At 40.3% G+C, this 26,632-nt stretch overlaps 1 protein-coding gene across 1 annotated transcript; it reads left to right on the top strand.

Moving 5' to 3' along the window:
• Window positions 1-13,827: 13,827 nt before the first annotated feature.
• On the top strand, window positions 13,828-22,703 carry LOC126118019 (craniofacial development protein 2-like). Its single transcript, XM_049915045.1, has 3 exons — window positions 13,828-13,915; window positions 18,375-19,165; window positions 22,593-22,703. The coding sequence occupies exons 1-3, from the start codon at window positions 13,828-13,830 to the stop codon at window positions 22,701-22,703; spliced, it is 990 nt and encodes a 329-aa protein (XP_049771002.1).
• Window positions 22,704-26,632: the final 3,929 nt, after the last annotated feature.

Raw genomic sequence — 26,632 nt, 5'->3', positions numbered from 1 at the left:
CACTGTCATTAAGGTCGATAAGTGAGGGGGAGGTTACACGTGACGACCTGGTGACAGGACAATCTTCGGATTTGAGTTTGTTCTGGACACGAATTTTGCATTGTCCAAATCTCGTAACAAAGTACTGGTTACGTACAGACCGTTACGTCAGCGAGAATAAGTAGTGGGAGTAATCCTAATTATATTTGAGATTTGGCATTTATATTGAAAATTATTAAAATGAGTGAAGGCAACAATTGCCAAAATTTGGTAGACTTGGATACGGAACAATCGGTCGAACAGTGGGAAACGCGCACCGCGGTACCCATTGTTCAGGGGCAGTCGGCTAGCATGAAAGACGCGACCGCCGAAACGTAACAAAGAGCAGAAATGGAATTCCAAACTTTAGAAAATGTTTCGGAATCGGAAGTGAAAATCGAATCTGAATCCCTTGATGACGAATACGGGGGGACAATTAAAGAGGAAGCCGCTACGGAAGTAAAACCTGTAGTTTCCGGGAATTTAACTGATTTATTGAATGTTTTGATTAACGAAATCAAGAGTCAATCGGCAGACATTAAAGCTCTGTCTGCCAAGCAAGAAGATCAGGCTGCCAAGCAAGAAGCTCAGACTGCCAAGCATGAAGCTCAGTCTGAAAAAATTGAACGGATGCTAGACAATCAGAACAAAGCTATTAACGTTGTTAACAACAATGTTGGAGTTGTTAACACAAAAGTTGATAAAATCAAAGAAGATATTGTTGTAATTAATACCGAAATCGCTAATCTTAAACAGGAAATGATAGGCGTTCAGGCGGAAATTGCGAGCATAAATACTCGTTTTTATTCCGAAATTAGCAGAATCGAGAAAAGTGTAGGAGAAGCAGTTGCTCCGATCATCGAGAATAATGTGACGGAACAAATTCAATTAGTGAAAAAAGAGGATCAAAAGAAGGTGGAAACTTTAAAGGCATTAGTATCAGAAGTAGATACCAAAGTGACGAAGCAGGCTAATACCTGCGAAGAGAAAAAAAGGGAAGTAGAAACGCTTCCGACAACCACTTGCCAAGTAATTACGAGAGTGTCGGAATTAGAAAAAAAACTTGACGAAAAACAGAGCTATGTGCCAATCTGTGCACATAGTTCGGAATTGTTGACGAAAGAGGAGCGATTCGACCCCTTGAAAAAATGCGGTATACACGCGACGGATTTCATTAAGAATTGTGAAAGAGTTTTTCCCAGATCATGGACTATTGAGAGAAAAATTAATGCGGTTATTGATGTGCTGGCTGGTGATGCCAAGCGTTGGGGCTTAAACCTCAACATTACGAACCTGACTTTTGACGAGTTTAAAAATTTGTTTCTCGTTGAATACTGGTCAGAGCAAAAACAACAAAGTGTCTGGCGCGAATTTGTCGTATCGAGGCCTTTCGATGCGAGTTCGCGCGGTTCGATGAAGGAGTTTTGTGAGGGCTGGATCCGCAAGTTGGAATATTTGCGTGATCGCCGCACGGAATCCGAAATAGTCTGGGAACTCTACAGGAAGCTTCCAGATGACACAAAACGCTACGTAGGAAGCAATCACAGGACAATCAATGATTTCGTGGAAAGAGTTGAGGACGAGGACAATTGGCGCAATAATCGCGACAGTGGTAGAGGCCGTGGTAACAACAACGGGTACCACAGCAACCACAACAATGATAACTATGGGAATAATGCATACCGCAATCTTGGCAGCAATAACAATAGTGGTTCGGGCCGTAATGACAATCGGTACAATGCAAATAATAACAGGAATGACGGAAACCAGTATCACACTATCGCAGAATAGTAATAACGCCACAGGGTGTGATCAGCCGCCTCAGCAGCATCCGGGGAGCGTATCTGCTGGGACGAGACAGGGAAACCATTAGCCGCGCCGGTGAGGGGCTGACCGGGCGTAGAGAAATTTTGGCGGCCCAATAACAGTAGAAAACCCAGGTGTCGTCGTTATGAAAATTCCGTATGGAATAATCAACGGCGGGAGAGTGTGCCAGTGTTAAGAGAAAGGAGTGCGCCCACAATTAGTAGATCAGCTGTAGACACGGCAGTAGAAAATACATTCACCGTCAGTGAGAACAATGTGAGTAGTGTTCCGGAAATAGATTATAAAGTGGCAGCTGTAACACCCACAGCAGAACTGGAGATTGAGTTTAAGAATGATTCGCAATTGTTGAGAGAAGATCAGATGTCGGATAAAACGTCCGTCATCGAGCGAGGGGATGCAGAGAGGGATGAGGGCTGGTTAAGGCAGTTCGGTCGCTTATACGACGAACTAAGAGATTATAGGGGTCTGTATGGGAGAAGTGTTTATGGGGAGCGCGTGCAGGATTTGCCGCGTCTCGTCCCGCAGGAAGATAGTGTTTGTGAAGTGATAGAAAGTTCTGGCCCTAACCGGCAGACTTTATCAGAAATAGTTGATGTTAATGGGGAGCACGAGCAAGATTCGTCGTGTCTCGTCCCGCAAGAGTTGGATGTTGAAGTAGTAACGAAGTTCTGGCCCTAACTGGCAGACTTTACCGAAAGTTATAGTGGTAGAAGTAGTCGACCCATCCGACGCAAACCTCCAGTTTAAACATAGTGTTAAGGAGAAAGATTACGAAAATTTTAGTGATAGCCGGACACGATTGGTAGAAAAGCACATAGATTACAGCGTGTATGAAGTTAGAGCTGACATTATACGGTCAGACTGTAGCAGTGTGGGTTGCGCAGATCCAGAGGAAGTAATTGCAGATACTACTGGGCACGTTCCTCCAGGTAGATTGGCAGATGAGATCAATCTGACCAAAGTGGAATCAACGAACGTGACAATTAATGAATTGATAGCAAAGCAACACTCACTAGTTGACGAGTTACAGGAAAATGTTTCGGTATTGGAGGCGAAGCTACAGACTAAGCCTCAGGACAAACGTGTTGAAATTAAAACTGTATGTGAACGGAGGCTGAAGAAGCCGCCAGATAAGCCGGATTTACGATCAAAGCCGGATGGTTTTTTCTGGAATGACCTGGATATAGACGAGGATTTAGTGTGGGAAAATAAAGAAACAGTCGAGGACAAGTGCAGACAGATAGTAGTGTCTGTTAATATGCACGACCTACAACTAAACGTGTTGATTGACACCGGTGCAGAATTGAGTGCTGTATCTGGGAAAATATTTGAGTTACTGAAAGACAGACCTGGCATCGTAGTTATGCCAGTAACAGGAGTGAAAATTATCGGTGCTACTGGGAAGGCCAGTAAACCGGTCACAAAACAGATTTTTGTCCACTTCGAGATATGTGGGGCACGATTTGGACAAGAGTTTGTTGCGTGCCAGACTTAACTACAGAAGTAATTATCGGGTTAGATTGGCTGTTAAAGTACCGTGCAGTGATTAACTGCGAAAGCAAAACTTTGACATGTATATCACTAGATAAAACAATGGAAGTTGGTTTTGACGAGGCAGGAGACGGGGTGCATAGACAATACCAGCCTATACACATTGTTAACTGACCGGATGACATTGACGTAGGAATGAATTTGAACTGCCGTAACGTGAGGAATTTCGGCATTGACAAAAGTGTAGAAAGTGAATTGGAAGAGATAATCAAATTCCCTCCACGGATTGACATTAGTATTGGTGTGAAAAAAGATCGTCTGCGAGAAGTAATGAAGCTAAAAGCCGATGCTCGCATACGTCGTCATGACGCTAAAGCGCGTTTTGCTAAGTTTGCAATCGGAGACTTAGTACTTGTAAAAGCTCATGAGAAATCGAGCGAGATAGACAATGAAATCTCTAAATTTAAGTTTGTTTATAATGGACCATATAGAGTCATTGGTATACCTCACACAAATGCTTATTGCTTAGAGTATCCAAGCTCTGGAAAGCTATTAGGTATACGGAACATTGTAGACCTGAAACTGTACCAACCAAAGATTGATTAGTACCACAGAATGGGTAATTTGTACAGTATGTAAATATAGAGTGTGAGATTTGAGGATTTGCTAGGTTGCCATGCTTATGCCTGACCAAGAGGTCAGAAGTTGTAATTAAGGTTGATAAGTGAGGGGGAGGTTACAATACCACACCACAGATTAGCAAGAACAGGAAATTCCCACAAAGTAAATGCACTAAAAACGTTCAATAAACGGCCAATTCATGTTCCGTCCATGGATATAATTTTTTTTAAAAAATTAAGTGGTACAGCTGGTTGTCAGATAATCCATTCTATGACACTAAGGAATTCTTTGAGATGTCTGAGGTGGATACTAGCATTTAAAAGTTGTCTCTAGTAAAACATATTATTGTGTGCTGTGGTAAACAGTGTGTAATTACATAGTGTATACCTTAAACAATACAATACTATATTATATTAAATTACAGTATAGCTTATTGCAATAACTTTTAGAAGATATCCTGATGTAATTTGGTATACTACCATGCTTAAAATGTATTCTATAATGTACTGACATTAGTTTATTTTATTATTCTGCATGTACTAGTACATCCTGTATGGCAAAGCAAATATCATTTTAAAATGATCTATGGCGAATAATATTCTTGATTCTTAATCCTAGGTCTTTAGATAGGTGATTCAGAGATTACACAATAAGTTGAAAGACTAGCAGAGGCTACCAGTATAGAGAGAGAGGGAGAGTGAGGAAGAGAGAAGGAGAGAGAGGAATGGAAGGGGGAAAATAGAGGAAGATAGGGATGCAGAGGAAGACAGAAAGGACAGAGAGAAAGGGAGAAGGGTGGAAAAGGGGGGCGGGGCGAGGAAGGGAGAGAAACAGAGAGAAAGAGAGAGAGAGAGAGAGAGAGAAAGAGAGAAATAGAGAGAGAGAGACAGAGAGATGCTCACATAGGGGAGGAGGAAAGAAGAAGAGAGATGAGAGAAGGCTGTACACAGTCTGGACAGTGAACGAGAGGTGTAGAAAGAAAAGAAAAGGGGAAAGGTAAGGTGAGCTAGTGGGAAATAGATTAGCAGAGGTTTAGGGCAGGGGAATTGTGAGACCTCAGGATACACTGAAGACACAATTCCCATCAGTGTAGTTCAAAGAAACTTGTGCTGAAAGGCAGTAACCACATGGCCCATGTAGTAAAGCAGCTGTTGATGTCATTTGTGTTGCCATGTACAGTATTTTCAGCAACTGGATGGTCAAGTTTGCAGTTTTCTGCAGTTTGATATTGGCCATTCAAGGAAGTAGACAGTTGGTTACATGTCATGCCCTCAGAGAATGCTGTACAGTAAGTGCAGCATAACTGAAATATAACATGACTCTTTTCACAAGTGGCCCTACCTTTTATTGGGTAGGAAATGCCTGTGACTGCACTGCAGGAGATGCTGTGTGGATGCATGAGACAGGACTTAGACCTGCGTCAACCACAGGCTGTGGTACAGTATTAGGAGAGGTTTGGAATAGGGATCCGGGTGGGTACTACATAGCTTATGTGGGTGGCAGAAAAATACCTTGGGGGGTGTAGGTGGAATTTTGGATGGTATATCTCTCATCTAAGGCCACCACCAAAAATCCTAAAAACTCTGATTTGCAAAATTCTTCACCATGCATTGCACTGACAACAGTAAAACAAAAACCAATACAGAACCTCATTTAAAACAGTTCCAACCTAATCCAACCATGATGCCCCTCTCCTTTCACCCACCCATCCCCTCATAACTTTCAAGAACGTTTCACATCTAACCTGGCTTTACGTTCCTTTCCTAAATCCTTACCATGTGAGTCCAACATACTTCTAAAGAACACATGACTATCCATAATCTGAAAACCGATCCAGACATTATTATCCTTCCCACAGAAAATGGCTCCACCACAGTGGTCATGAACTGTAGTGACTATGTGGCTAAGGATATCCCCCCACTTCTAGACACCTCTGCGTACAAACCTTATGACCCAGACCCCATCCCAGAAATCCAGCCTGTCCTTCAGCAATTCTTCAAGGCCATAAGTCCATCACAAAATCTGACACCTGAATTCGTCTCACTTCTCATAGCATTAACTCCCACACACCTACACGTTACCTGCTCCTCAAACTTCTATAACTCAGATCCACAGGTACCCTATTGGTCATCCCATTTGACTGGGTACAATTCTCCCACAGAGTGAACCCATGCCTTTACTGATCAATACCAAACTGTTATCTATAGCATAATATCATACTTTCAAAACACTGCTCACTTCCTTCGCTACCTTTCCGCAAGTCCTGTCTGATTACCATTTGACTCCTTGTTGGTCACTATGGATGTGACATTCTTATACACCAACATACCCGCATTCTCTTGATGCCACGCCCATCATTTTTTCCTAACCCTCATAGTCAATCACACCCTGATCCACAATTATTTCATTTTCAAAGGCCAAATCTATTAACAAATCCAAGGTACTGTCGTGGGTACTCTCACAACACCGTCCTATGCCAACTTATTTATGAGCCATCTGGAAAAATCCTCCTCATTCAGTCAACAACTAATACACCTTGTCTGGTTCAATTCCATTGATATTTTCATGACATGGACTCATGGAAATGACAATCTTTGTTCTTTCCTCCATAATTTCAATACTACTCTTCCTCATTCAATGAGCCACCTTACCAGATGTCAGAATCTACCTCTGCACCTGTTTATATCAATGACACTAATCACCAACAGTACCTCCAATATGACAGCTGATACATGATCTATGTCAAAAGTTCTCTTCCTAGCAGCCTTGCCACCCAAGGATGCTGCATCTGTAATGGAAAGAAATATACTGATAACATTAGCAGAGCCTTGATTGAAAGAGAATTTCCTATCCAGCTCATTCATAAATAGATTGCCCTGCCATTTCCTCCTCTGAGATGAGTAAACATATTGACCAACTACTGACCAGCACCTCTCTGATCATCCAGTATCACCCTGGCCTTGAAAACCTCAACCACATCCTTCATCAGTGTTTCAACTACCTCTCATCATGCCCTGAGATTATGGGTGTCCTACCCACTGTTCTACCTAAATCACCTAAAGTAGTGTTCCACTGCCATCTCAACTAATAAAATATCTTGTTCTTCCCTATTCCAATCCTGTTCCCAATCCTGTATCCTCTGCATCATTCCTCTGTGATCAGCACAGGTGAAAAACCTGTCTCGTACACCCATCGACCATATTATCTCTATAGCCCCATAACAGGTACATCCTATTGCATAAAAAGCTGGGTCGCAAGTAAATGCAGCCATGTTGTATGTCAGCTATACTGCAACTGCTGTTCAGTATTCTGTGTGAGCATGACAAGTAACCAACGTTCTATTCATATGAATTGCTACTGTCAAATTGACACACACTTGACCATCCATCTGCCAAACATATTGCATAGCACAACGCAAATGACTTCAACAGCTGCATTTAGGTATTCCCTTTCAGCACAAGTTTCTTTGATCCAGCATATCCTGCACTCTCACAATTCCCCTGGCCTAAATCTTGAGTAACCTGTTTCCCACAGTCTCGCCTCACCTTTACCCTTCACTTCTATTCACACCACTCCTTCCATGTCTAGATCTTATACTGCCTCCAAATCATGTACAACCTTACTCTCTCTCTCTCTCTCTCTTCCCTGTATCTCCCTTCCTTCCCCTCTCTCCCCCAATTCAGCCACCTCTCCTTTTCTCTCTACCCTTCCTGTCTCCCTCTTCAATGCCAGCTTCTTCTTCTTCTTCTTCTTCTTCTTCTTCTTCTTACCTCTCTCCCTCTCTATCTCTGTTGTATACTCTAAGCTTTGCCATAATCCTTTCATCTTTTTGTGGAGCTCCTGATTCATCTGTTAAAGCACCTGCCTCACAATATACTGCTACTCCCTCCTTGCCTCATCTGTCATCCCCTCCTCACTTCCATCAGTCCACGCAAATGCTTCAAATAACTGTTTGTATGTGTGTGTGTGTGTGTGTGTATGTGTGTGTGTGTGTGTGTGTGTGCGTCCATTTCCTAAAAACACAGCAAGAGCTTGAAAGCTAGTGCAAATACTGTTTTCAGTTACATATGTCTATGTCCCATGCATCTGTTGCTATAGATGAGGGGTTGTATGACTAGGGCCTCCCGTCAGGTAGATGGTTTGCTGGGTGCAAGTCTTTCAATTTGACGCCACTTTGGTGACTTGGATGTCGAATAGATGAGTGGTTGCCTTTCCCTTATTTTATGTATTATGCCATATATTTGGTTATCATTATCTTATTGAGCATATCAGGGGTTGTATTAGAGCACTGGACAAGTTTAATTCACTGTTTTGAAGGACCTGTCATCTTAGTTGATTGTCGCCTTCCAACCTGCATGTTCTAAACATTCTTGCTACCATATCTTTGCTGCATAATGTGGCACTTGTGTAATACGGGGTGGTTAGTAGACCTGTAACCGAGTGCCTCCCCAGGTGACGGATAGGGGAATGCCTCCTAGATATATTACTTTATAACTTTAGGTGGTACCGAGGAAATGAAATACTTGGGGCAGACCAAAACTACTAGTAGCGTCTGTTCCCAAAGTGGGCGACTACAAAAGGCGTCTGTTCCACATGTCAGTGGCGGTCTCAGCCAACCTCCTCATGTGTAAAGTCTGGTTGTACTCGGCAGCACGCCATATATACAACTACTAAATATCATAATGGTACAACGAGAAAAGTCTCATTACCCTCAGCCCCAGTCAATGGACTGGTATCGTCGTGAGCATCAGATTCCAGGAGCTCACGGACATCATGAGAAGAATCGGAGCTTCTCAAACTCCCTCAAGACCAAACGCAAACACTACATCGGCACATCCAACATGAACACACTGGTGAAGACAGGAAAGATGAAACAACTCACAGACACTCTCGAAAAATTACAAATCAAAATATGTGCACTGCAAGAAACACGATTCACAGACGAAGACCATTTCAACACGGGGAACTTTAGAATATACAAAGCAAAACCATCGAGACAATTGAAAAACCTACGGCTTTTTGGCACAGGATCTGCGGTAAGCAGGTCCATCACGGACAGAATAATCGACCTTTCGTCATCAAACGAAAGAATCAGCACCATCACAGTGAAAGCAGCCAACAAATCCTACACAATAATCAACAGTGGCGTAGCGTGGTTGTAAAGGTGGGAGAGACTCGACATTTATTATAGGCAGACAAAATATTACAATAAACAATAATTTAAACAAATGAAACAAAATGCATCAAATAAAACAACAACAACTACTACTTCTACTACTACTACTACTATCACCACTACCGCCGCCACTAATAATAATTATAATAATAATAATAATAACCAACTTGTTCAAAAAACGATGACAAATTTGTAGAACTCCAGCAGCAAGAGAAGAAACACTTATATTTTCTTGTACACAAGTGCAATGTGCCTGTCTTTTCTTTCCACGAATGTGTCTATAACTCGGTCTACAAAGATCTGACCACTGGATAGCTCTCCAAGTGGTGTCCTTTCTATTGCTAACTTGCTCAAACACGAGAGGCGGGTGTTGGACCTTGAATTCCTTAAATAATTCTTCACTCGTTTAAGAGTACTCATGCTTTGTTCACTGGTTGCTGTAGTTGCGGGTAGGGTCAAAACCAAACGTAGGAACTTCGTTGATTCTTCATAAACAGAGTCTAAATCAATGTTGGCATTGTACTTTAAGAGGATTCTTGGAGTTAAGTGTTTTTTTCACATGAGCATATATGTTACACAGTGAATTTTCAAGTTGTTCTTATTTGGAGAAAGGGTGCTGTTCTAATAACTGAAGCAGTTTCAACTTTAGGAATTCTTTTTGATAGTTCGGGAAACGTTTTTCGTTCAAAAGTTCACAAACTGAATTTGGGAAAACTCTTGAAATCTTCTTTCCATCTGAACTATTTGCAAATCCAGTATCGCGTTAAGTTAGTGCCGTGAGAGATGTCTTTTGACTGTCACGGAATGATATTTGCCATTCAAACACAAACTGAATTTAATACACTCATCAATGAATGTTTCCATTCATAACTGTCATAATTTTCTCAAATCAGTTCTTATTTCGTCGTGGCAAGCAATTATACTGACAGATTTTGACTGAAGAGCATTAAAGAAATGAACAACATAAACAAAGCATCCTCGGTTGGAAAAAAGCAAGTAGACAAACGTAGGATCATCCATCCGTCGTTTCATTCTCACAGCACAGCTCAAAGATTATGGGTCCCACTGAGAGTCTGTATCATCAATTGTATAATTAAAAACACTATATAGCTCTGAGAAATGACTAGATATTGTTGAAACTGCCCTGGAATTAAAGTTCCAGCGAGTGTTGCTTGCATGTGGCAGTTTAAATCCTTTCTCAGTTAGCAATACACTTCGTTTTGGTGATTTGTTGAAAAACGAATGGAGTGATGTAAAATCGCTTACAGACATGCGTATTTGTCGTATGATTTTGGAGGGCATATAACAGTACCAAATTCAGTTGGTGTGAGTAAAAATGAATAAACAATGCATAGGGTCAGAACTGCCTCACCAATTGTTGTAGTCCTCTTTCTCTGCCCGCCATTACTGAAGCACCATCATATGTATGACTAACAACTTTTCTTTCCACATTCCATTCTTTCAATACTGCATGAATAATGTTTGACAAACCTTCAGCAGTTTTATCTCCAGAAACATCGTAAAATCCAACGAATTTGTCCTCAATTTTGTCTTCAATACAGAATCTGAATATTACACTCATTTGACTCTTCATGAAACGTCTAATATTTCATCAGCTTGAAATCGAAATGAAATTTCAGTTCTGAATTTCAGATCTTATTTTCTCATTAAGTGCCAGAGTTATCATTACTATTACATCATTCTGTATATCTGGAGAAGTTCCTTTAAAGGCTGAAGATGATGAGAGATGGTCTTGGATTAACTGCTCTCCTTGAGCTAGTAAATTCAACAATTCCAGATAGTTACCTTTGTAGCTGGAGGATTCATCTTCTCTATGGCCGCGAAAGGCTAGTTCTTGTTTACAAAGAAATACAAGTGCCTAAATAATACAAGCCAATACTCTCCTGTTGGATGCAACTTGTTCGTTGTATTTTATTGCTGTCGGACGAGCGGCTTCAGAAAGGGCGTGCTCAATTCTACTTTTGCCCAATAACTGAAATGATTGTTTGTTCTGCAGGTGACGTTTTGATTTCTGATGCTTTGGTGCTTTCCTGTCAAAGTTCTTTATTGTACAAATGCCCTCATTGCACCATTCCCTTTCACCACCAAACAGAAGACATGTATAACAATCTGTTATTAACTGCATTCGAAGTCAGCCAAGTATACTTTTCGTACCAGGCTGTCTGAAAAGTGAGTTTTTGTTTGGCTTCACTTAAAACTACACTGAGTAGAGGAGTAGGTCGTTTGTCCTACAATTCGCACTTTTTTTCGTACGATACGTTAATCTAGAAAAAGGCGTTTTCAATAAAAATTCTATAAGGTATTCAGATCTCGCTCACTCATGTTGGCGACACAACGAAAATATGCACTAAAATCACACAAGAATGACTATGAACACAAACCGCGTGACTGTTGACTTCCGTGTTAAAAGCCAGCATAGAAGCGGCAGAGACTATTCTCGATACCTGCTAGCAAGTGCAGCGCACCGGCCTTCGTGGGAGAGGCTGAAATGGAGGGGGGCGCAGGCGCACACAGCCAGGTAAGGGAAGGGAGGCAGAGACAGAGGAGTTGAGTCTCAAGCAGGCAATATACCACAGTCTAACATAACAGTCGCGACACTTCGCCTCGATTTTGTTGCCTACCGCGCCAGCAGCGCCCCAAGCGGCCAGTAACTTAAACTGTGAGTTCGGCGCGATCGTGAAAGCGAATAGTGGTTGTTTATTTTGATTTCTTCAATGGTTTTTAGAAGCGGGAGCGTTTGTAGTGCAATGAATTGCAGCAACAACAGGAAGAGGACACCACAGCTGACTTTTTTTGTTTCCTAAGGATCCTGAGAGGTATTTACCATCATGTTACTAAACTGTATCGTCGGGATTCATTTGCAAACTACATGTGTATTAATGATTAATGTTTCGTTTTAGGAGCAGAAAATGGCTAGTTAATAGCAGACGAGAAGACCTTATGAAAAAAGACCCAGTTTACCTGTATAATAGTAGTAGGTTTTGTTCGCTACATTTCGAACATGAACAGTTCATGAACGTAGACAATAATAAACTCGTGTGGAATGCAGTACCCACACTGTTTGACATCCCAAATAAGCCACCTCAACTGACAATGAAGAGGAAACTGCAACAAAGATTTGAAAATCCATCTAAAGCTGTAAAACAGTCCTATGACACAGAAGCAGCCAGTTGAGCTCTCCATGTATCAGTACCAGCTTCGTGTGAATCGTCAGACCTGCTTTGACGATGAAGTGTTTAGATTAAGTGCAGTTATTCGTGTCTTACAAAATCGTAATGTTTGGTATGTATTTCATTCACTTCTGTTGTTAGTCACATAATTTTCCTTGCTTCCTTCGTGTGATGACATTATTTTGTTAGCACCTTGTTCACTGACAGATTGTCTGAAAATTATTAAAATATTTGATTTTGCTTGAACTGTAATGTAATCAGCTCATTATAATGTTTTCAACGTATTTCACTCACTATTTGGCAGTTGCTTGTCCCACTAAGAATAGTATAAAGATGAAGGTCGTATTTGTGGCAACAGCGACAATGACAAACACAGTTGGCCTACAGAACTATAAATGAGCTGTCGATCACTTTTGCATGTAGAGGTACATGTCTGTGCTTCTTACGTGTGAATCTGTGTGTTTGTATTCTTTTGATATCAACGAGGGGAGCTGCAATGCTACCCAACGTCACAAGTGTTTCTTCACGAATGTGTTGTAGCTTGCCATTCTATTCATGGTTTTTGTCCATACTTGCGCTTATTTTAGAATCATTTTTAGAAACATATATGCCTTCTGATATTCCACAAACCCTTGGAGGCAAGAAAATAAATATTTCGAAAATTATGTAGGAAATGGATGCGAAACAAATATTATGCTTACGATGCATCTCATGTTCACCTTACTTGCCGCTTGGAGCACTAGTGTCGCTCCACCTCTCAAACGGTAACAACTTTTACAGCAGTGTCGTGACTGTTATGTTAGACTGTGCCAATACTCAGGGCGCGGTGCGGGCTACAAGACTGATGTCTTCGCACATTTAGAGCTCTTAGCAGAAAGTTATTTATATTTTTGTTATGAGTTACTATTGCATCTTTTTTAAGCACAAATACAGGGGAGACAAAGTCTCGAAGTCTCCCCTCACGCTACGCCACTAATAATCAACGCACATACACTGACTAATGACTACAATAGGAAAAACTCGGACGAAATTGATGACTTCTGGACGGCAATGGAAGAAACTATCATGAAAATTCCTGCACATAGAGTCAAAATAATACTGGGAGACTTCAACGCTAAACTCAGAAAAGAAAAGGAACACAGATATACCACAGGAAAACACTCCACACAAGGACACAGAGAAAAATCGAAATCTCATGATAGTCTTTTGCAAAAGCCACAACCATGCCATTATATCAACAAAATTCGAGAAGACAACACGGAAACTTACCACATGGAAATTCCCCAGAGGAAAGCAAGAACTACAAATCGACCACATAATAGTCCAGAAAGACTCACACAAAGAAGTTTTGAACATACACACACGTACAGGCTACTTCGACTCAGACCACCACCTACTACAGGTCAGGATTCGTCTTTTGCCCAAGAAAAAGCTCCAGAAGAAGTTAGACGAGATCCAGAATACCTTACTTTAAACCCGACACAAATATTAGACTAAATTAAAATGGAGAAAGTGACAGACTGGACACAACTTTCAGGAACAATCCACGAGGGCATGAAACTAGCACAAGCACTACACACAAGGAAACACCGTTGGTGGAACCACACATGTGACCAAGCTATTGACCAACAAATCAGTGCAAGGAAAAAATTTAGTAGCCATAAATCCCCAGAGAATTGGATGAACTTCCTGAGAACACAGAAACAATGAAGCAAAATCATTTGCAGTGGAAAACGACAGTATGATAAATGGCGACTGATGGGCATTGAATCAGACTTCACAAAGAACAACACAAGAAACTTCTAGCGCACGTTCAGAAAAAATATGACTGGATGTCAACCACCAAACTTGTGCTTCAGAAGACAGTATGGAACCCTAGAATTCAGTACCAAACACAATTGTGGCATTGTGGCAAAGTACTTCGAAAAACTATTCGACATGGACCCCCCTATGGAAGAGCTGATGACAGAAGCGAGCACGTACAATCCAGATAGTGAACCTCCAACTCTAAAAGAAGTTAAAGAATTAACCAAGTTACTCAAAACGTATAGCACCAGGAGAAGACGGCATCATCGCGGAAATCTGGAAGCTACAAGACCCAGAACTCACCAAAGACATCCACAGTATCTTGGAAGATATCTGGGAAACCATGAAAATTCCTGATGACTGGAAAACTGCCCTGATACACCCACTACACAAAAAAGGTGACAAGACGCAACCAAACAACTACAGAGGAATATCCCTACTACCGATCACATACAAGATGGTCTCTAAAGCTTTACTAAACAGACTGGAATGCCAGAGCAACCACTTGATTGGGGAATATCAGGCAGGCTTCTGTAAAGGGCAGCCTTGTGTGGAATAAATTTGGAACCCGAAAATGATTTTACAATACAAACACAACTTGATCATTACCACTGTCAGCTTCAAAAAGGCATAGGACTCTATAGACCGGAAAACTCTCTTCAAAATTCTAGCTGAATACAAAGTAGACAACAAAGCACAAACTATCATAGAGCGAAACTTGACCAAGACGACCCCCAAAGTAAAGTTCTGTGGGGAAGTATCAGAGCTGTTTGAAATTCTCACAGGTGTCCGACAAGGTGATGGCCTTTCACCTCTCCTTTTCAATCAAGTGTTAGATAAGGTAATAAAAGAATGGGAAATATCACAACAGGGGATAACGTTAGGAAATTTACAGATTAAATGCCTGCAGACGATTTGGCGATTGTCACGAAAGGCATAAACGAAACAAAAGAAGCTATTGAAAACTACAGGAAATCGCTTAGAAAACTGGACTACAGATCTCTTACAAAAAGACACAGTTTATGAACATAAAGAAACTCTCATCTCTGAACTTACAAAATGGCAAACTTCAAACACCTGAGTGAAACACTACAATTAAGCGGACATAACAGAGACTCCAACGAAGAAAGAAAAACTAAACTGGACAAGGCATACAAAGCAGTGTGAAATCATTACAACAATAAGTCTATGTCACAAAAAGCCAAATTACACCACTACGACACCGTGGTGCTCCGTGAAGCAGTGTATGCAGGAGAGATAACACTAATCCTAGCGTATACACGTATCAGACAACTAGAAAAAGAAGAATGGAAAATACTTAGGAAAATATTTGGCGCAACTAAGAACAATGGAATATGGATCAAGAGGCCTACAGAGGAACTATACGAACGTACAGAGACAATCATAGAAAAGAATAGAAAATGCAGACTACAATTCTATGGACACCTATACAGAATGCAATCACGCTGACTGACCAAACAGATCTTTGACTGGGTAGCTACTAGAAACAACAAATGGGTGGCAGAGGTAAAAAACGACCTGAACCAACTCAATATCACACCAGACACAATAAACTACAGAATAAAATTCAGAAACATCATTAAGAAAAGTAAACTGCATGAGATATACTGTGACAAACCAATAGGCGTAAAATGGACTGAAGAACGCAAACAAGATCACAGCCGGAAGATGAAATAAATATGGGCAACCAAAAAGGCAACCAAGATGAAGCCAGAGACATGAATTGACAAGAAGCTTGGACAGAGGACTGAAAACAGAAACACAGCGAGTGAATGAGGGAAGTATGGGCAGCAAGAAAGGTAGCAAAAGGAACTGGCCATGTAGTTTAGTCTAACTGCGCTCTTTAAGGGCAAAACACCAATAACAATGTGTGTGATATATATATATCATGTATAATTTGGGAGATACAGAGATGAGAGAGTGTGCCAGATCTTAAACCAGTTCACTGCTACCAGTGCCACGTCATCATAACAGACCTGTGTGTAGCATACAAGTATTGCACCATAATCTAAGGACAAAATTAAAAATTAAGGTAGCTTTTCCAAACTTTGTCAACATATGCTTCAGTATATTAATGTTCAAATCTCAGAGTAGCCTACTCGGATGAATATGTTCCCTAAACACACTGTTTTAAATAAAAAAAAACAAGTGGCACTAAATAAGAAATCTAGAAAACCAAGAAATTGGTCAGAATGTGCAAATGTATGTCAAAATCAACTGTTAGAAGTTTCAACTTTTTGGTCACAATTGGCATTTTTACGAAAAATTGAATGTGCTCAATATTAAACTCAGGAAGATAAAAATTCATATGACACTTCAGTTTGGTATAAAAACTTTAACTACTTGACCTCATTAATCCACCTCTAATAGTTTTCAACTAATTTACTGAAAACTAAATTTGAAACAAAAATGCCTATATTTATAATAGATTAAGTAATATTTATATTTATATTAATTATATGGGATATAGTGAAGGAGGAGACCAGTAGATCCAGACATGAAGAGGGACAAATAGCATTAAGAGTAAATGATACATTGGTGACAGACATGTATAGTGTTGCAGAACTTTTTAACAAACATTTTATACCTGTTATTCACAAGATGGGATTGTCAGGTTCTGTAGATACTGCTATGGAATACCTCAGACCAGACATTTCAAGAAACTTCCATAATATGAATTTGACCCTCACTACTCCAGCAGAAACAATATCCATCATAAAATCATTAGAATCAGAAACATCTAGTGGGTATGATGAAATATCAACAAAGTTAATTAAAGAATGTGATTCTGAGTTAAGTAACATATTAAGCTATCTGTGTAACCAGTCATTTATCAATGGAATATTCCCTGAATGGTTGAAAAGTTAAGCCACTGTTTAAGAAGGGAGATACAGAAATAGCATCAAATTTCCGTCCAATTTCACTTTGTCAGCATTCTCAAAAATTTTAGAAAACGTAATGTACAATCGCCTTGATAACCATCATACCTCAAATAACAAACTGTCAAAGTCACAGTTCAGATTCCTAAAGGGTTCTGATATTGAGAAGGCTATCTATGCTTACAGTGAAAATGAGCTTAATTCATTAGACAAAAAATTACAGGCAACTTGTATATTTTGTGATCTGTCAAAGGCATTTGACTGTGTAAATCGCAATATCCTTTTAAGTAAATTAGACTATAATGGTGTAATAGGAAATGCTGCAAAATGGTTCAAATTTTATATCTCTGGCAGGAAACAAATGGTGTTATTAGGAAAGGGACATGTATTACGCTGTCAGGCATCATCCAACTGGGAACTAATTACATGAGGGGTCCAACAGGGTTTCGTTTTTGGTCCCTTACTTTTCCTTGTGTATGTCAATGACCTTTCATCAGTAACATTACCAGATGCCAAGAACGTTTTGTTTGCCAGTGATACAAGATTTGCAATAAATAGCAAATGAAGTGTAGTGTTAGAAAGATCGGCTAATAAAATATTTGTAGACATTAATCACTGGTTCATAGCCAATTCTTTGTCACTAAACTTTGAAATAACACACTATACGCAGTTCAGAACTTGTAAAGAATGTTCCATGAGCATATCCTTTACATACGATGACAAGCAGATAGAAGAAGTGGACAGTGTTAATTTATTGGGATTACAGCTTGATAATAAATTCAACTGGGAGGAGCACACAGCAGAATTGCTGAAGTGTCTTAACATATCTCTATTTGCAATATGAATTGTGTCAGACATAAGAGATATAAAAATGAAAAAGCTGGCATACTATACTTACTTTCATTCCATAATGTCATATGGGATTATTTTTTGGGGTAATTCATCAAGCCAAGCTAAAGTTTTCTGGGCACAAAAATGTGCAGTAAGAGTTATATGTGGTGTGAACGCAAGAACATCTTGCAGAAGCCTGTTCAGGGAGCTAGGGATACTACCTACTGCTTCCCAATATATTTATTCCTTAATGAAATTTGTCATTAAAAATATATCACTTTTTCCAAACCGGACATATTCTGAGTCGTGGTCACCTTTGTGCTCATACGGCAAAGGCTACCAAATCCACCGGTTAGTCCCTCAGCCGTTAGGGATAAAACTCAATGGGACTCGGGGCAAGTAAGGCTAGCAACCTGCTTCCCTGGTATTTTAAATATGATGCTGGCAACAATCAGAGCAAAATGCCTCGGACCTTTGGAGGTGACTGAGTCCCACCTCTAACTGACAAACCAGGGACTCCTAAGATACGACTTGGCAAACAAATGGTAATGAGATGGGGAGCTATTAATATCAATGGGGGCTACTCTGGGAAGAAGGTAGAGCTGGCAGAGGCTGCAAGTAAGATGGGGCTGGACGTTTTAGCTGTTAGTGACATTCGGGTAAGGGGTGAGAAAGAAGAGGAAGTGGGAGAATACAAGGTCTACCTGTCAGGAGTCAAGGCAGGAATAGCACAATGGGGTGTAGGGCTTTACATCAGGAAAGAAATGGAACCCAGTGTAGTTGCAATAAGGTATGTAAACGAACGACTGAAGTGGATAGATTTGACAGTGTCTAGCAAGAAAATTAGGATTGTGTCAGTATATTCGCATTGTGAAGGGACAGATCAAAATAAGATGGATAGTTTTTATGAGGCACTCAGTGATATAGTTGTTAGAGTAAAGGACAAGGACAGTGTTCTGCTCATGGGTGATTTTAACGCCAGGATTGGAAATCGAACAGAAGGGTATGAAAAAGTTATGGGTAAATTTGGAGAGGATATGGAGGCCAACAGGAACGGGAAACAACTCTTGGATTTCTGTGCCAGTATGGGCTTAGTAATCACAAACTCCTTTTTTAAACATAAGAACATTCACCAGTATACTTGGGAAGGCAGGGGAACCAGATCTGTCATTGACTATATAGTAACAGATCAGGAATTCAGGAAGGCTGTGAGGGAAACACGTGTATTCAGGGGATTCTTTGATGACACTGATCATTATTTAATCTGCAGTGAAATTGGGATTGTGAGGCCGAAAGTGCAGGAGGTCAGGTCCATATGTAGGAGGATAAGAGTGGAGAAACTTCAGGATAAGGAAATCAGGCACAAGTACATAACAGCGATCTCAGAAAGGTACCAGTTAGTTGAATGTAGTCAATTACAGTCATTGGAAAAGGAATGGACAAGGTACAGGGACACAGTACTAGAAGTGGCTATAGAATGTCTTGGAACAGTAGTGTGTAAAAGTAGGATGAAGCAAACAGCTTGGTGGAATGATACAGTCAAGGCAGCCTGTAAAAGGAAAAAGAAGGCGTATCAAAAATGGCTACATACCAGAACCCAGGTAGACAGAGAAAGTTATGTTGAAGAAAGAAACAAAGCCAAACAGATAATTGCAGCATCCAAGAAGAAATCGTGGGAAGACTTTGGAAACAGGTTGGAGACTATGGGTCAAGCTGCTGGAAAACCATTCTGGAGTGTAATTAGCAGTCTTCGAAAGGGAGGTAAGATGGAAATGACAAGTATTTTGGACAGATCAGGAAAACTGCTGGTGAATCCTGTGGATGCCTTGGGCAGATGGAGGGAATATTTTGAAGAGTTGCTCAATGTAGGTGAAAATGCGATCAGTAATGTTTTAGATTTCGAGCTAGAATGGGATAGGAATGATGATGGAAATAGGATCACATTTGAGGAAGTGGAAAAAATGGTCAATAGATTGCAGTGCAATAAAGCGGCTGGGGTGGATGAAATTAAGTCGGAACTCATCAAATACAGTGGAATGTCAGGTCTTAAATGGCTACACAGGATAATTGAAATGGCCTGGGAGTCGGGACAGGTTCCATCAGACTGGACAAAAGCAGTAATCACACCAATCTTTAAACATGGAAACAGAAAAGATTGTAACAACTACAAAGGTATCTCTTTAATCAGCGTTGTGGGTAAAATCTTCTCAGGTATTGTTGAAAGGAAAGTGCGAGTTTTAGTTGAGGATCAATTGGATGAAAATCAGTGTGGGTTTAGGCCTCTTAGAGGTTGTCAGGACCAGATCTTTAGCTTATGGCAAATAATGGAGAAGTGTTATGACTGGAACAGGGAATTGTATCTATGTTTTATAGATCTAGAAAAGGCATATGACCGGGTTCCTAGAAGGAAGTTATTGTCTGTTCTACAAGATTATGGAATAGGAGGCAAACTTTTGCAAGCAACTGAAGGTCTTTACATGGATAGTCAGGCAGCAGTTAGAATTGACGGTAAATTGAGTTCTTGGTTCAGAGTAGTTTCAGGGGTAAGACAAGGCTGCAACCTGTCTCCACGGTTGTTCATATTATTTATGGATCATATGTTGAAAACAATAGACTATCTGGGTGAGATTAAGATATGTGAACACAAAATAAGCAGTCTTGCATATGCGGATGACCTAGTTGTGATGGCAGATTCGATTGAAAGTTTGCAAAGTAATATTTCAGAGCTAGATCAGAAATGTAAGGACTATGGTATGAAGATTAGCATCTCCAAAACGAAAGTAATGTCAGTGGGAAAGAAATATAAACGGATTGAGTGCCAAATAGGAGGGACAAAGTTAGAACAGGTGGATGGTTTCAAGTACTTAGGATGCATATTCTCACAGGATGGCAACATACTGAAAGAACTGGAAGCGAGGTGTAGCAAAGCTAATGCACTGAGCGCTCAGCTACGATCTACTCTCTTCTGCAAGAAGGAAGTTAGTACCAAGACAAAGTTATCTGTGCACCGTTCAATCTTTCGACCAACTTTGTTGTATGGGAGCGAAAGCTGGGTGGATTCAGGTTACCTTATCAACAAGGTTGAGGTTACGGATATGAAAGTAGCTAGGATGATTGCAGGTACTAGTAGATGGGAACAAGGGCAGGAGGGTGTCCACAATGAGGAAATCAAAGAAAAACTGGGAATGAACTCTATAGATGTAGCAGTCAGGGCGAACAGGCTTAGATGGTGGGGTCATGTTACACGCATGGGAGAAGCAAGGTTACCCGAGAGACTCATGGATTCAGCAGTAGAGGGTAGGAGGAGTCGGGACAGACTGAGGAGAAGGTACCTGGATTCGGTTAAGAATGATTTTGAAGTAATAGGTTTAACATCAGAAGAGGCACCAATGTTAGCACTGAATAGGGGATCATGGAGGAACTGTATAAGGGGTGCTATGCTCCACACTGAACGCTGAAAGGCATAATCAGTCTTAAATGATGATGAGGATGATGATGATGATTTCAAACCAACAGATCAATCTATGGAATCAATACTAGAAATAAGAATAATCTTCATAAGAATTTAAAGTCAGTTAGTCTTGTACAAAAAGGTGTACTTTATTCAGGAACACACATCTTCAATAACTTGCCAGCAGCCATAAAAAGCTTGACAACCAATGAAATTCAGTTTAAGAGAAGCCTAAAGAATTTATTGGTGACCAACTCCTTCTACTCCATTGATGAGTTTCTCAGTAGAACCAACTGATTTGTGTGTATACATATATATATACACACACACACACACACACACACACACACACACACACACACACACACACACACACACACACACACATATATATATATATATATATATATATATATATATATATGTACAATATAACTTCTGCACAATTTCAGTGCAGTAATGTGTTTATTGTAAATAAGTATTTAGTACTTGTATTACACGTTTATTACCTTATAAATAAATAAAAAAAACTTTTTTATTTTAAATTCAATGCATTAGTATTTGTAAAATGATTATTTCATATAGTGTTCATTAAAAAATGAGTACCATGCCACTTGGGACCTGTGGAATTGTACATTAGCTTATTTGTTTGAGTTGTAAATATTTGTCATGTATTGTTGTTTTTCTAACATGTTCTACATCCTGGAGGACCTCCTCACTACAGACCAATTGGAATGAAAGTAAATCTAATCTAATCTAATGACAGGAACTTCTGAATACAGCGCTTAATAACATCCATTAAATAATGTAGATATGCTATTTTTCAAGACTTTGATATAAATAACAATCAATACAGGGTGTCTTAAAGATGTAGGTCTGAGATCATATGCTACTGTTGGTTCATTCCAAAAATTCTAGCTGGCAAAGTTTGAGTGCAGAAGAGGTGAAACTTTTTCTGTAATTAAAGCCTACTTTACTCAACTCACATAAAAATTATGAAGATTATAAATTGATACACAACAGTGTTATAAAATAAAATGTGTCCAAGAAAGCGGCCATTTAGATGTTACTACCTGGTATTTGACTTACTGGTTAGAAATAAAGAAATGGATGAAAATTTCTATAGAAATATCACCACAAGAACTCAAAAGGCAGGATTAACCAAAACCATTAACTGAGCATACTAAAACTGCTTTTGGTCAGAAGTACATTTGGGAAGGACAATACTTCTGCAGCCTCAATTAGCGTGAAAAGTTTAAAATTTGTGAACTAAATCAAAGAAAGCTATTAAACAGCCGCCACAGAAAAGTTTCTTTGTCAGAATTGCACAGAAAAAGAAACAACACTTCAATACATTATTTTGTAATAAGTTAATTTTTCAGTATGCTTAATGTATGTTTATATAGCTGCAGTTGCTAAGGTAGTATTGACAAATAATTTGTCATGGAAGAGACATGTAATTTTCATGATTCATGTTAGTTATATTACATTTTTGCTATTGCAGTAATCGGTGATATCTGTTATGCTGTATTTTCACCCAGCCTTTTGTTTTTGAAATTTCTTTCTGGCAGCAAGGAGTCTCTTATTTTGCTTTGGTAATCATTTGTCTATGTGACTATTTCTTTTTTATTAGTCTTATGAAAAACGATTGACTTTGACTATCTGCATTTGTTGTATTATTGGTTGTATCGACTCTGAAAAGCAATTGATTTTGTCTGTCTATATTTACGGTATTAGTGGTTTTATTGGCATAAACCGTTAAGTGTTTGACATGGTGCCACACTGTAGATTCTTAATGCGGGTCTAAGCATAAGGACTATATTCCTGGATTTGTATTGTCCAATGGGACTAATCAGTGTTAGTATCTCTCTCACATATTGTAGAATCTGATGCTCATATTAAACTTATGATACAATTCAATGGGATCAAACCCAAATCTAAAAGCCAAAATTATTCTCACTCTTTTTCATAAGTAGAACTGATATATAAAAATAACAGAAGATTATTTCTAATTTAACTTGAAACTGTAATTATATTTGAAACTGTTATCATTACACAGGCCAATGATGCAAAAACTTTTTTGCTGAAAATACCTTATTCTTACGTTTTTTACTGTGCAAAATCCAAATATGATACTTAAAAAACTGTAACACCCACCATTTCTTCACATTTTGCAGTTAAATTTATTAAATTAAGAGATTTTTAAAGAGTTTAACAGTTTTTATATAGTCAAAATAAATTGAAAAGGAGATGTAATCAATGTAGACGATATTGGTAGCACTGCTAAAAAACATTTTCTGGCAAAAAAAGGTCGATTTTATTTTCGGATTAACAGATGGTGTTTTGTTTACTGTCAATGTAACCTCATTTTCCCATTTCCTGTACATTTGCTTAGTACAATGTCTAATACTAGTTGTAAAAACTCTGCTGACAGTTTTTGGTATATTTGTGGTGAATTTGTGATGAAAAAAAATAAACAAACCTTACAGACTTTGTGAAAAAGGTTTATCTATCATACTTTGGATCTAAACTTGGTGATCAAGATAAATCTTGGGCGCCACATAAGGTATGTTATGTGTGTGTTGAAGATCTGAGAAAATGGTCCTAAAAGGAGAAAAAAGCCTTCAGATTTGCTGTTCCTTTGATATGGAGGGATTGAAGAAATCATTCTGATGATTTCTACTTTTGCAGTGTTGATATTACTGGTCATAACTCTAAAAACAAGGTAGGTCATATCGACCACGAACAACATGATCTTTCACTGAGATTGGACATTCCAGCTGCCTTGTTATTCTAGCAGTCTGCATTTATGTCTCTTGCTGTGTGCATGTGTACAGCTACTGTGGAAATATATATTTGTGTGTAGATATTTGTGTGACAGTTTGTTCAGTATACCTCTATACGCATCCTGTTCCCATACTGGTGACCCCAAAGTCTGCACGTCTTCCGTGTCTACAGCGCTGTGTGTTGTAGCATGAACAGGTTATGTGCACGTCGCCATGGCCGCCTCACCCAACGCTTTGTTGGAAGATTTGGAAGCTCAACAACGATCGCCGGACCTCTTCATCCCTTCGCCAATGACCGGTTCTACGTTAATCCACAGAGATTCGTGATCTCCAGCCACATTAACCTCAAAGTTTGTCCCTCTACAATGGTCGAGTGCTACGCCGCTAACACAAACACATGGACTCGGGTTTCGTGTCGCCAGACTGTGCTGGCCAATATGTGAAGTTTGAAGTGAACAATATTCAGAACTGTGTACCTACTGATATATAGTGTAAATCTCAAAGCGATTTACATTCACACACTTATTTGACTCTCTATGGGCTTCAATGACAGTTACTGTGGTGCCGTGTGCAGTGCTGCCACTACCACAAAACGCACCCGGCCACTATCAACTATGATGTGGTCCAGTTTGGTCTAATTTGCAAACTAATATAAGGCATTTTAGTGCGCACAATTCTCCATAGTGACCCCCAGACTGGTCGCTCAAGTTTTCGACCATGTCGGTTCGAGTGCATTATTCAGTGTTTTGCCTTCCAATGGCATGTTACTACACCGAAGTGACTTTCCTCAAGTTACACTGGTCATTTATAGTCTGACCTCATGGGACTTGTCTTTAACATGCGCGGAGAAGTCAAACTTTTGTCATACAAGTTACCAATCCACCCCCATCTGCCTCAGCACTCGCTGGGGGCCCCAGTTCTGGCCGCTCAGCCGCTCCCCTCTCCCAAAGCACTGCCTGTGTCTGCTGTGCCAGCCTTCCGCATTAATTCCGAGGTGGGTCAATTCAGATCAGTGCCTGTAGCCTATGGTCCAGTTTATGGGAACCCAGCCCCTACCACGCACCTGCCCATTCTCATGGTACTGACTGTGTCAGCCGTGTGGTGTTTTCATGACACATCAAGGACAATGCCACCTGCAGTTGCTATGGACATTATCACCAGAAACACACCTGCACCTACCGCGCCGGCCTGCTGTATAGCCTCTCCCATCATGGACCAGATGGTTTTCCAAGAGACAGTGAAGCCACCTTCATCCCTACCTCCAAGTCATCTGCCAATGCTGCCACCTTTATACAAGTATAACACAGTGTCACGGTTTTTGCTTGTCAAGCATGTTTTCGGGTTGCCTCACATGTCCAATGACAACTCTAAATTCCTGTATCTTGTCACGCACCTCCATGATCATTCAGACTTAACTTGCGATCTACTACTCTAGCCACAACCTCCACCGAAATACGAGTTCATGAAGAAGATGATCATTGAACGACTCGCCTGCTCATCATAAGAATTAGTCATCTTGTACAGGGAACACCCAGGGGATTGAAACCCATCACAACTCTGGCACCGCCGTTGGTTACTTATGAGTGAGCATACCATGCCAGATGTCACTCTGTGGTCTGCCAAGCTGCGTACTGAGCTACAGATCCACCCGCTACCACACTCCGTCGAGTCAATTGGCTCTCGTCTCCGCATCACAGATCAACTGTATTCATTGCTACAACAACGCCAGCCAGCTCACTACTCACCGCTAGTTGGCACAACTGCTTCCACTTACCGGCTGTCTGCTGGAAGGGGTAGGGCTCGCTCCATCTCTGTGCCTTCTACATCACCTGGCAGCATCTTCTCGCTCTCTCTAACATCCAAGCACTCCAAGATCGCCCACGCACCATACATGCTGGTATACATGCCAGAACAAATTGAAGAGGACAAGGCTTCTCTGCTGCCACAGTCACCACCACCACCACATCTGGCTCATCCATACTGCTGGTACCACAAGGTTTTCAGTGAGGACACTAAGAAGTACCGATTACCTGGCCAGGATCCAAACGCCGACCGCAGGACCTAAAAGATGCCGTGTCCTGCAGGGAACCTCACAGGCGTCCTCATGCATTGTACTCCGTCCACTTGACCACCCTGCTGAGTGGTCATTTGTACGTGACTGTCATTTCGTCATGGCTCACTTTCCTAGTCGACACTGGTGTTGGCGTGTCTATCATACCTATATCAATAGCTCCCCCTGTCTTTTCACCGATGTCACTTCTATGCACTGTCAACGCATCAATATTACAAACCTCACGCTCTGTCAAAGTTACGGTGCACCTGTTTCATTCTCTGTGTTTTCCATGGACTTTCTACATTGCCAACATTGATGAACAAATTCTCGATACGGATTTTTTGTCCCATTAAAAACTCTCTCTGAACGTAGTTCAGGGCTCAGTGTTACACCATCCCACTAACACTCAGTTACTGTGCTTCCACACTTACGGTCCCCACTCTGCTTCTCTTAGGACATATGAGTTAGTACGCAAGTGCTC

This window comes from Schistocerca cancellata, chromosome 1 (genome assembly GCF_023864275.1).
Source record: "Schistocerca cancellata isolate TAMUIC-IGC-003103 chromosome 1, iqSchCanc2.1, whole genome shotgun sequence".
NCBI lineage: Eukaryota > Metazoa > Arthropoda > Insecta > Orthoptera > Acrididae > Schistocerca > Schistocerca cancellata.
This window is presented reverse-complemented; position numbering and strand designations above follow the sequence as displayed.